This window comes from Podarcis erhardii, assembly GCF_964252035.2.
Source record: "Podarcis erhardii genome assembly, chromosome: 3".
Classification (NCBI taxonomy): domain Eukaryota; kingdom Metazoa; phylum Chordata; class Lepidosauria; order Squamata; family Lacertidae; genus Podarcis; species Podarcis erhardii.
In genome coordinates this window covers 54,386,684-54,399,396 of record NC_138507.1, presented here as the reverse complement: position 1 = coordinate 54,399,396, position 12,713 = coordinate 54,386,684, and the positions used below count along the sequence as shown (strand labels likewise).

Below are 12,713 nucleotides of genomic sequence, written 5' to 3'. Positions count from 1 at the left end.
TTGCACATCCTGACATCCAATTCAGCGATGTATTTCTGTTTCGTGACGATGGCGTCCATCTTTCCGATCAAGGAAATGATGTGTGGTTGGCAGACGTCATCAGAAGTATTAGGAATTAGTTGCAGCAGTGAGGGTATTGGTGGGGAGCTTTTTTGGCTCAGGTTGTGGTTAGGCATTGGAATATGTGTGTTGTGTTGGAGGATTGGGTATGCACCATCATCTACCCCTCCTCTTTTGGGTATTCCGTTAAAGGAATTCGGAGGACATGGATCCTGTCTGATGCCCTGCTAGTGGCTAGGGCCATGGCACGACCCCCAGTGATGTCACGGGGGAGCTTCCAGTTGTATTTACATCAACAAGCTCCTCCTATTGGTTGTTAACCCCAATATGACTCCCGGCTGTGCGGGGTGGAGTCTTGTATTGCTGTTTCATCCAATGCTTAAGCCAATACTACTCATATACTGTAACCAATAAAAGTTGTGGCCTAATTTTGCCCATTAACCTAAAATAATGTGTCTGTGTGTCTTATTATAATCCTATGCGGGTGGAGGGTCCTCAACTCACAAAGTCTTATTCCAGAGGACCTCATCTTACCCCAAGGGTCATAAACTTTGCAAGAGTGCCAAAACTCTGACCTGAGCAGATTTGAAAAAGTAGTTTGATGGGAGAACTTATTTGAACTCCAATATAAAATTGCCTCACAAGCATTTTAGATGGAGGAAGCATTCAATTCCTAGTGAATGACAATGATTAATCAGAATTCAAGCCCATGCCAGCCTATAGGAAAAAAGCTGCACCTTCATACTGCATGCCAGTTCAAGGCAGTAAAGTTTGATAAGAGACAAGTGCACCCAGAATGTATTCCTTGCATTGTTTGACACACATTCTCCTCCCTGTCGTTCACTGAGCAAACACGATCACATGAAAAAATCACAGATTCCATCATTTACAGCTTATAAGAATACGTAAATAAGAATGGTTCTTTGTGCTCTTCCAAGAGTTTAGCAGCACCCATTCTTTGGATCTCAAACTGTAACCAGACTCTGATATTTATAAACCATCACAATATAATTTAGTACAGGTTGAGTCAACCAGTCCTATTCTCAGCAAGCAAGTAGGTGTGCCAGGATCCATCTCTGCTTTCAAAGTAAAAACTGTCTCTGCCTCTTCTAAGTCTTAAGGGTATGGATGAGTAGAAAGGTGTATCACAAAATCTGAAGATGTGTGAATTTTGATGGATGAACTTTATGTGAGGAGAATCAGAACTTACAGGGTTAAACAGTTCTGTGTGATGTCTCACATTCTGAGGCGTGGTTATGTTCACATACGGGAATCTTTCTTTGTGTGTGAGTTTCCTTTCGTTTTTGGCTGAGAGATGAAGGAATGCCTGCTCTCTCGCCGGGCTGGTTTATGATGTTTTTCTTCTCATTAAAGACTGTTGGAGATTAGCAAGAAGCCTGCATTCAGTCTGATTTATTATCCACACACAAGGCAACACTTTCTACCGCTGCAGAACTCTGCTAAGGACTCTGCTAAGAGAGCTCAAGTTTTTTCTATTGGCACAGGCGTCCATCGGCACAGGGGAAGTGTGCCAGGCCCCATCTTATCTCAGCACTTTAGCTGTGTTTCTCTTCACAGACTGAGGAAGTTGAAATTAGGTGGACTTGCATTAAAACATTATTCAGATTTCTCCCCATTCCTGCTCTGGAGTACTATTGCTGTCTGCCTAGCAACTAAAGCTGATGGATAAAGGACCCAGGAAACCAACATCTATCAGCCAGGAATGGCTTGTAAGGATACTGAAACATCTATCGCTCCAGCATATGAAGTCAGCATCATTTATTAGGAAACACAACTGAGATTTGCCATCCTTTGAAATAAAAAAACCCTGCAACCATAAAATAAACTACGATTTCACAATCTCAGGGGTGCTGTATAAAAAAACCCCGTGATTTCGTGGGGGGAGAGCTGAGGTAGGGGGAGATAGACAAAGTTGTGGAGCTGCTCAAGCCTAAGACATTGAAAGTGGTTTACGTGGGCAGGCGGAGTCCCCCCAACCCCAGGTGACCCCCGAATGGAATAATGACTCAAGACAACGTGCTATGGGATTAAAACTGGCCACAACTTTATTAAGTTTCAGATGTAGGGAGACCGTGGCTCAGGCATTGGGCGTTTATCCTTCCCAATCCCCAGCCGGGGATCTGGGAGACTTTAGGGTTATCCAGAATGTGGGGGGGTTGGGCTGGCTCTGGAGAACATATATTCAAGCAGAGAACCTGCCCCCCGTTTCACCGCCGTTGGAGGGGAGAGCAATGAGAACCTCTTGGTGTATGGCCAATGCCTCCCATCAAGATCCCTTTAACGGGGAACCCTAGTATCACTGCCACAAGGGAGGCGTGGGTCACCGCTTCACACGCACCCCATTTAGGAAGATAGACTAAAGGATTCCGCCCAAGGCCTGAAACTGCCACCCAAGGCTGCAGAATCGCAGTCTTGTCGCCACTGCCGCTTCAGAGGTAAGATTCATCTTCTGTTGTGTGGAGAGGATGGTCCCTCCCCTTACCTGGCCAATCCCCTGGCAACGCCTCCCCAGGCGGGATTGGGCGATTGGCTGAGGTAGGTGGAGACCTTCAGGTATCCAGCCTAGGGAGGATGAAGCCAGCCCAAACTACCAGGAATCTCACTGGGATCCGGGGGTCTGAACGTGACCATGCAAAAGGCGCCACAATTTGATGTCGGGAGTGGTCATTGCAGGATAAATTTGGACAGTTTAGCAAGGAGAATACAGGAAGACAGCAAGTGCATTTTCTATGCAAAGGTATTCCTGAAAACATTAGCTTTAGATGATAAACAAAAACAAAACGAGCCATTTCTGCATGTGGCATTGTGTATTGCGAAATAGCTTTCATGGAATTCTGACTAAAATGACTGGGAGCTGTCCATCTCGATGTGGACTCTGAAAATTCTTCAAAATCTTTGAAGGGTGGGAAAGCTTGCTGCCAATCTGTTGGATCTGAAAGTTTATTCTTGGACATGAGTCATGTTTGATCTCAGATAAGCTGTGCACAAATGAAAAAGGTTTCTACTTTTCTTGGATAGATTTCTAAAACAATCCATGCTAATTATTTAGTAAGTTTTATTAAAACAAATAGGGATTATTTTGGAGTCAAAGTTGGTGTTATTGGGGTGTAAGTCAGTGCAGGCATGTGTGTACAAATAGACATCCATTGGTGAATCTCAGGTCTCTCTTACCATTTGAGCCCATTTTCTACTAGCAGACCAGATGTAATACTGCTTTTATTTCTTAAACGGACGAAGACCACTGTTGATATTGGCTGTGTAAAGAAACAAGTTCTCCCCCTGTTATTCTTTACATTATCTGCCTCTATGCACCTGTGTTACCTTTCTTTTCTTACATAACATGCCAGGAATGATTTACTAAGGAGGAGCCATCGGTTTAATCCAACCCTTATTATCTAACAGAATTCTATAAAGCAGTTTCCTGGAGAGCTCTGAACTTGAGCCTTCAAAAGCTGAAATACTCCAAGCTACAGAAGAGATCGGTCTCTCCCTCTCTCTCCCACACTTTTTGACTCTAAAAACAAAAGGTAGGTAAGTTTTCTTGTAATTTAAACTTTCCAGGGCAAAGCAGGACTACTAAATGACAAACAACTAATCAACTCTTTCATGCATGAGTCCTGAGGGGCAACAAGATGCATGAAAACTCTTGTCACAGTTCATATTCTTTTCTGGTGTCACACAGAGTGCACCACTTGTGCTACCAGAGATTAAAAGTTTTTTTAAGGGGATTGAATGTGAACTCCAATTGTGCAAGCAGAACCCTGCTCATTTACGGTATATATTGGAAAATCAACCAGAGTATTTTTCTTGTTACTATTTTGTACATATAATGTTTTCCACTAAAAGATTGTTGCATTTCTTAGCGATGACACACAAGACTTATATAGAGAATTAAAGTGATTTTCAGGCTTCATGGCACTTTATTTCTTTATCAATTATAAGCAACTGAATATTGTTATTTCTTTTATTTACTTTATAAGCCATCCTTTCGTCTAAAATACCACAAGGTGTTATATCTCGATTTGGTGCATCATATTATATATTATGGCTTGAAATGTCCCAACAGGTATAAAAGACAAGCAACACACTGGCGACAACTTTGGTTTCCTCAGCACCCAACCCAATGGAGCCTTGATCTTTCTCCCATAACAATTCCCCGCCTCCTTATACCATACACTGAGCCCACCCTTGCAAGTGCCTTCCTTGTCAGACGCTACATGGGAGGAGAGAAATTGGCGCAGGGAGGAGGCAAAAAAAGAAGAAGAAAGATCTATCTTGGCAGTGGTGTCTCAGTATGGGAACGCCTGCCCTAAAGGGCCCATTGTATGTGTAGCCAACTCTCTGTATTATCATAGATGAAGCTGAGGGCAGCATTCCCTCCATGGAACGTCCTTAGGCACCACATTCCAGCAGCAGTTTCAGTCAGAGCTGGCAATGGAAGCCAGATGGGCAGTGAACAATACCTTTCTCTTTACCACCCTGTCTCTCTTTCCCCTCTTCGACATCCATTCAACCTCAAACATACACAGAGCCATGTGTCCCCTTCATCCAGCATCCACTCATTTTGCAAACACACATGCATGCACTGTTTGTCGTCGAGAGAGTAGAACAGAAACAATCTCTCCTATGACCCCAGGAACAGTCAGAGGCTAACACTGAAAGAAAAACTGGTTTTGCCCCAGGCAGGCAAGAAAATATGTCATCCCAATTTCTTGAAGTGGATCAAGAACTCAGGAGGAATTGGCAAGAGTTCCCAACAGACTTCAGTCTTTCATTTCCCCTGGCTCCATTTACAGGGAGCAGTTTTTTGCTTCCTTCCCACCTCCCCTGAGTACAAGAATGAGTGTCAGGATGGCAGCACTGACCAAACAAAAACAAAACAGACATAAAGTAGGAGGGAAATAATGCTTTGTTGCCTCAGTGATGAGCCAAGTCTCTGTTCTAAGGTCTAAATGATCGACCTTTATGTTGCTCACCTGTGATGGAAGAGAAGCATGGGATTCTGCTATGAGATCTGCAAAAACAGTAGGATTTCACAAAATGACACCTCTATTTCTTTGTGATTTCCCGTTGTTGCATAATAGAGGTAACTGTTCTCTTTATTCTTATACAGGCAATGGAACCAGATGAAAAATATGTTTTCACATACAAAGGATTTTATTTCCAGCCAGATTTGGTTTCAGTGGAGTACTTGGATACCCTAGAGGATTTTGAAATAAGAGACAGTGATGTATTTTTAGTCACTTATCCAAAGTCAGGTAAGAGTGCATTTTCATAGGACGAACTATGATTGCTATTCAACCATGATGGATATCCACATATATGTAAACAGTATCCATATTATACTAAGGCGAGTTTAAAACCAAATGCAAAATTGAGGTGAATATGCGTAGTGTAGAACTTACCTGGTTACATAAAGGAGAACCGGGTCATGTTTGTTTGTTTTTTAAAAATAGGAGATAATGTGTTTTCCACCGATGTCAACCTGTTTGAGGTTTTGAAAACAACATAAATACACATCAAAAACATTCAAATTTGCTTGCTAAGGGTTTATTGTATTTACTGACTTTCAGGATTTTGTATGTGGTTGTAAAATAGTGTTTGTAAAATTCTATTCTTAAAAAGCTTTCATCCCATGACTCTTTATTTCAGCTTTTATCTGCCACAACTTTGCCAGTATCCAATGCAGTTGTGCCCCACATGCAATAACTTCCAGTTCCCCACCAGAACTTCCTTCACTCTTCTTTGGAGTATTTTGGAGAACCAGACAACGTTTTTTTTTTATTATTCCTTGGACTTTGACAATCATTTGTATAATGTGCTGCAAAGAATCTGGAATAGAGCTTTTGGTAGCTTTCTGAAAATTAAGGGAACTTATTTGCCAGTTTTGTTCTATCTTCCCAAATCCTCAAATTCTATGAAGCCTTTAGCTGAACTTCGCCTTTCTCATCCAAAATGGCAAGGAAGCCTTGGTCAATCTTCCTCAATCACCCATTGCTGCCCTTAATGCAGTGGTGGTCTGTGTGACACCAAACTTTAGTGCCCCCCACCTCCCATTTTCTATTTTATATCATAGTGGTGGCAACCTGTGCAGCCAGATCCCTGAATCTGCCTCTGCTTGCTGTGTTTCCCATGACTTCCTTCCTCTCCCTCATTTCTTTTCTTTAACAGTGTTGCAATTCAACAGTAACCTCCTCGATGCTGAGACATGTTGTTCTCAGTTATTTCACTCTGCAAAGTACTAAGTACATTCATGACAATGAAAGAATGAAATAGGCTTATTTTCATTTATAGGCACAATATGGACCCAAAATATTTTGAGCTTGATTTATCATGAAGGTCACCGAGATGGAACTGAAAAAGTCGACTTACTAGACAGGGCTCCGTGGCTGGAGTACAATATACGCAATGTGGATTACGACAGTCGCCCATCACCTCGCCTCTTTGCTTCCCATCTTCCCTACTATTTAGTACCCAAAGGATTAAGGAACAGAAGAGCAAAAGTAGGAAATGGCACATTTATTATTTGATAAAATTAAACGTTTGTCTTGCTTATTTAAATGATCACCTCAGTTTCCATTAACATTTCTCCATTTTTGAAGGCAGTTCATCGAGCTGCAATCCTTTCTCCATATGAATGAATAATGCTCTGTGCACCCTGAGCTTAGAATAATTCCCATGACTCCTAAGCAGCAAAGATGTTATGCTCCATCGTAGTAAAAGTCTTGGAGGATGCCATCCAACACACATAATAAGAATAAGTTCATTCAACACCATAGGATTGCTCTGTGCGTGTGACATGCATGTTCCAAAAGAGTAGGAGGCTGCCAGGGATATAAAGCAACTGGGAAGCACCAAGAATCCACAAGAAGAGATATCTGAGATCCATCCATTTATTATTTTAGGCATATATATCCCTCTTCAACAACTTGGGTCCAGACACATTTCACAACCACAGAAATAACTACAGAAGCAAAACAAAAGAAACAGTAGAAACAATAAGATCAGCAATAGAATGGAATTGGTTGTTATTTCTGCAGGTTGTTTATGTGGCCAGAAACCCAAAGGATGTCATGGTTTCCTTTTACCATTTTTCCAAAATGGCAGTCAAATTTGAAGAGGTAGAAGATTTTGGAATTTTCATGGAGAGGTTTTTGGCTGGAAAAGGTAAGGAAGATTTGCTATTCTAAAATGAATCACTCTTGTCCCTTCATCTTTATCCTCCTTTGACAACAGATTAAAGAAATTCTCTTTGTGATAAGGAACGTTTTCACAATGCCATGTCTGATGCTATAGGTTACTCTGAGGAAATTCCACATCCATGCATCACAAAGAGTCTCCAACTCAGACTCCAACTACACCATTTTATGCCACTGATGACTAGTGTCCATTGATGCAGAAGGTAGGGAATAGATCTAGCCAACTCCCAAAGGAAATTAGGTGGATTTATATTCTCTTTGCATCAGGATGCAGCAGCTACAAATCATTACAAGGTGCAGCCCCTAATCCTTAATCAAGTGTAGAGATTTGTGTCAAGTAATAACTAAGAAACCCTGACACAGTCTCTTAAATGTTGCAAGTATTAACTGCCACACCATATAAGGAAACTGGCAGTGTGGGAAGGAAGGGAGCTGGAGGAAGGCTAGACTGATCTCAGCCCACCCATCACTCTTCCATCACATTGCCTGGAAGCACAGCAGGGAGCCTTAAAATGCAGAACTCTTCTGCAAATTCTTTCTCTGAGAAAGTGTTTGGTGAGGTTGGGTGGTATTAGTTCAGCTTCTGTTTAATGGTTTGTACCACTGCTGGTTCTTAATAGGATTCCTTTAAATTGTTTTGATGGTGTTTATACGTTTGTACTGCTTCCCTCTGAATGTTTTTCAAAAAAAAATCACCTGATCTACATTTTGTGCCAACTCAAATTCTTTCTCATCAGTACTTGCAAGTTTATGGCTGGACCATGTGGAAGGCTGGTACTCTCACAAGGATGACTTCAATATTCTGTTTCTTACCTATGAAGAAATGAAGAAGGTAAGTTATAAAAATGCTATGCAGTCTGATATTAAGCATCCATCAAAACTCTCCTTTACAAAATGGAGGAAGGAAGCAATATGATCGTTCAAGTGCCCCCTTGCTAGTTTCATTTCCTTTCTAAAGTTTTTTTTAAAAAAGATCAGTGGGCCATGGAATCAGGAGCACCTTTTCAGACCCTAGACTGTGAATATTGTTCTGTAACTATTTCCCCACACTATAAATAAAGTGTCTTGATCCCAAGCAAGCTATGTCATTTCACAGGCCCTCTGATGCTGAAGAGAGATTTCACAGAACCTCCCTTGTGTCTTCAACAGGGGCATTTATTTATTTACTTGTGGGCTCAATTGAAAGAGCTGCCCCATAATATAATGCATTCTGCATGGCTCATGGAATAAAACAACAATGAGAGTATAATAATATAATATAATATAATATAATATAATATAATATAATATAATATAATATAATATAATATAATATAATATAATATAATATAATATAATATAATATAATTAATAATATAATGCAATGGCAATTATTACAAACTAGACAAAGAAACATGCAAGCTGCTTGTTTCCCTTGCTTGCTATCCTGCCTATTTCATGAGTTTTAGTCGCCAAGCTGTCAGGTTTCTCTATTGTTAATGGCCTGGCATTAAAACTACGTTCCATTTCAGGATCTAAAAAGCTCTGTATTGAAACTATGCAACTTCCTGGGAAAGAGCCTGACTGAAAAGGAGGTGGAGGCTGTTGTGGATCAGGCTACATTTAATAAAATGAAAGCAGATCCCAGGGCAAACTATGAGTTCATGCCACTGGATATCCTGGACCACAGCAAAGGACCTTTTCTTCGCAAAGGTAAGTCACTGGCAGTCGAACTGAATTGGCGGTGCTTGCAAAATCTCAAACCTTTGATAGGCACCAAGAGATGGTGATTTCATTTTCTCAGTCTTCATGAAACTCTCAGTTTCTGGTGTTTCCTAATTTTAGAGTTGTTCTATTATGTACTTCCCCTGTTGTTTTTTCCTTGTTCTAAATATGTATATTTAAGGGTGGCATATTTGTCTTTCCAATCTAGAGTGTGGAAATTTTTTCACACTGAGGGACATATACCCAGCTAGGGATGGAATATATCTGGAGGTATGGATATTTATTTGACCACCACAATGCACGTTCTTTTTGTCTGCTTCCTGGGCCAGGCACTGTTGGAGACTGGAAGAACATGATGACAGTCGCACAAAGTGAAAGATTTGACAGTGTTTTTAAGAAGAGAATGGAAAAGCTGCCCTTCAAGTTCTGCTGGGACATCAATGAGGAATCATGAGTCTACCTTTAGCTTGGAAGGATGAAATAAAGTGCACTGCATGCATTTAATCCAGCCGTATTTGTAAGAGTTAGTAAAAAAAAAAAACCCAAAAAACTTTCATATGGATGGGTTAATAGCTTCCTAATGTTCGAATATGAGCAATATTTTTTTTTTAAAAAAAAACAATAAAATTACATTTGTACTGTCCACTTTTTCTCTTTCTACATTCCAACATGTCCTAATTTGTGACCCCATGTGCAAAAGTTAAGGAATACCAAGATATCTATTGGGATTAGTAATTGTGTTTTAATTTGGCAATGTTATAATGAGGCTACCATTGGATTATTGTAATTGAAATTTAATAAAAAATATTGCTAAAATAAGCAAACTAACCAACTATTGGTGTCTCAGATGCACTGGTGCAGGAAGCAGGGTACAGACCACCCCTGGTGTCATCCCTGAGGGGGGGTCACATTACTGTGTGGCCCCCCGGATGCTCACCGCTCGCCCAGGGAGAAGGCCAGTAGTCTAGAGAACAAGCCTGCTGTGGAACAACGTTGTTGCCTCTTTGTAATGATTTCTAAGGGGTTGCTCGTGCGCAAGCAGGCAACTATCTCCCTAGCTGGGTGCAAACACCTGGCTGGGCTGCCAAAGTAAACTTTATCTGTCCGGACGCCACTTACCCATGGCTGACTCAGTCGCTGGCAGAATCCGTCAGTGGGCGTTTCTTAAACTTCTTCCAGCAAAGAAGCTCTTTGACGCCTAGTCTCCGCCTACCCTCTCTGCGCAAAAGCCTTCTGCACAAGGAGGGCGTGGGCAACGGAGGACCCCTACTCTCCCCGCTGGTCCCAGGCAAGGAGTCATGGGACCGCCTCGCCACTTCCCCCATCTGCCCCCCTTCTCCACTGGTGCTACGCTGATTCTCTTCCCCAGAGGATGGGCTGCTTCCCCCGATCCCTGGACGCTCTCTGGAATCCCTCTGGCTTTTGCTCTCTCCCTCCGGCACTGATGACAGTTCCCTGACATCCACCCCCTCCTCAGGACCCCTCTCACCCCTGGCGCGATTTTCCGATACATCCTCCTCTCTCTCCTCGACCGACGATGCGGGGAATCCCCTGAAAGAACTGTCATCATCTTCTGAGGATTCAAAACCAGCCTCCCATCCCCTCGGATTTCTTCCAGCTGGTTGAACCTCCCAGTCTGATTCTTCTCCCTCGGACACCTCCCCTCTCTCCTCTTCGGAGGCAGGAAAACCCACAAAGTTCCCTTCGTAGTCTGTGGGTCCAAATTCTTCCTCCCAGAATCTAGCTAATGGTTTGGGCTTACCCGGGAACAAACCATGAAACTCTTCCACCAGATACCCGTCAGTGATTGATTCAGCAGGGACCCAAGTGTTTTCAGACCTGGGTTCTCCCTCCCAGACTACCAAGTACTCTACCTGGTGACCTTGCCACCTCGAATCGAGTATTTCTGTAGCTTCGTTACAGTGTTCCCTCTCCTCTACCCGCGGGTGGGTGGTAACCCCTCCCTGTAATGTGAAAGTAGGGACCTATGGAACACCGGATGTATCTTCATGCTGTCGGGCAACTTGAGTTTAAATGCCACTGGGTTAACCTGCTGTAGTACCTCAAAAGGCCCCAGCCGCCTAGGCTGCAACTTCTTGCACCCTCCCTTTAAGGGCAAACCTTGGGATGACAACCACATCCGGTCTCCCACCCGTATGGTTTCCCCCTCCCGATGGTACCTGTCTGCCTGCCTCTTGTAAACTTCCTTGGCCCGCTCCAAGTTCAGCCTGAGTTGCTGGTGTAAGGCCTCCATTTCCTCAGCAAATTGCTCAGCCGCAGGTACACTCCATCCTTCCTCCCCCCGTCCCGGGAAGGCCCTGGGGTGACACCCGTAATTGGCCATGAAAGCGCTCATTCCCGTGGACACGTGTTCAGCGTTATTGTACGCAAATTCAGCCAAAGCTAATTTCTCTACCCAATCGTTCTGCCTCTCGCTGACATAGCAGCGTAGGTACTGCTGGAGTATACCGTTCGCTCTTTCGGCCTGTCCGTTGGTTTCTGGGTGCCTCGCCGTCGAGAAGCTCACCTCGACCTGCAGCAAGCTCATGCGTCTCTGCCAGAACTGGGAGGTAAATTGTTTTCCGTGATCTGAGTTACCCTCAATGGGGTGCCATGCAGTCTAAAAATGTGGTCCACAGCCTGGCTGTCTCCTCTGCCGACACTGCATGTGAGCAAGCTACGAAATGGCACATTTAATCAGTAGATCGACCACTACCATGACCGCTGTCTTTCCCCTTGACTTGGGCAGATCTGTCATAAAATCAATGGACACCACCTCCCAGGGCCTTTCCGGTGTAGGTAAGGGTTCCAGTAACCCTGCGGGAGCAGTCCTTTCCCCCTTTGCCCTCTGGCATTGGTCACACCCTCGTACATATTCTCGTACGTCTTCCCTCACCTTTGGCCACCAGAACTGCCTGGTGACAAGTAGCGTGGTCTTGTGCTGTCCAAAGTGCCCAGCTGTTGGGTTGTCATGGAGCTGTCTAAGTATCTTCTCCCTCAAAGTCTCTCATGGTACGTACAGCGCCCCCTTGTAGTACAGTAGCCCTTCCTTTTCCTCAACCCCCCCATTGTCTTCCTTTCCGTCTCTGAGCTCCCTGATTTTAGTCTGAGCAAACTCATCGTCTCTGGTGAGCCCTGCTAGCTCTCGTTTCCCTACCAATGCTCCCCCCCCACAGTCCTCGGGGAACACGTGCCTGGTCTCCAGTGGCCCCTCCCCTTCCATGTATTCCGGTTTCCTGGAGAGTGCATCCACCCTCACATTTTCCCTCCCGGCATGTATTGTATCTCAAAGAAAAACTTGGTGAACTCCTGGGACCATCTGATCTGTCTCTGGTTGAGCACTCGCGCGGTCCGCCAGTATTCCAAGTTCTTGTGGTCAGTTCAGACCTGGATCTTGTGCTGCACCCCTATCAAAAGATGTCTCCATTGCCGAAATGCCGCGTAGATCGCAAGCAGTTCTCGGTCATACACCGTGTAGTTTTGCTCTGACTTGCTCAGCTTCCTAAAGAAAAAGGCACACGGTCTCCAGTTCTCCTTGGACCCGGGTTGCAAAAGTACCGCTCCAATCGCGCGGTTGGACGCGTCCGTCTCCAGTTTCATGGGCTTCTCCGGATCCACATGCAGGAGCTGCTCTTCCAAGGCGAACGCCTTCTTCAGTTTCTCAAAGGATTGCTGCACATCCTCTGTCCATGCGAACTTCTTTTTGCTACTAAGACAATCCATTATGGG

At 43.7% G+C, this 12,713-nt stretch overlaps 1 protein-coding gene across 5 annotated transcripts in view; it reads left to right on the top strand.

The window, feature by feature from the left end:
• LOC309338795 (amine sulfotransferase-like) overlaps positions 1-9,627 on the top strand; it is a 43,888-nt gene extending 34,261 nt beyond the window's left edge. For 3 of the 5 annotated variants that reach the window (XM_081856251.1, XM_081856247.1, XM_081856249.1), the window contains 6 exons: positions 5,195-5,339; positions 6,376-6,584; positions 7,122-7,248; positions 8,018-8,112; positions 8,792-8,972; positions 9,314-9,627. In XM_081856251.1, the coding sequence (XP_081712377.1) occupies positions 5,198-5,339; positions 6,376-6,584; positions 7,122-7,248; positions 8,018-8,112; positions 8,792-8,972; positions 9,314-9,438 (879 nt within the window). In that variant the 5' untranslated portion in view covers positions 5,195-5,197 and the 3' untranslated portion in view covers positions 9,439-9,627. Of the gene's footprint in view, positions 1-3,459; positions 3,613-5,194; positions 5,340-6,375; positions 6,585-7,121; positions 7,249-8,017; positions 8,113-8,791; positions 8,973-9,313 lie in introns of those variants that run through there. The other 2 variants (XM_081856248.1, XM_081856250.1) reach the window with 2 other exon arrangements.
• Positions 9,628-12,713: the final 3,086 nt, after the last annotated feature.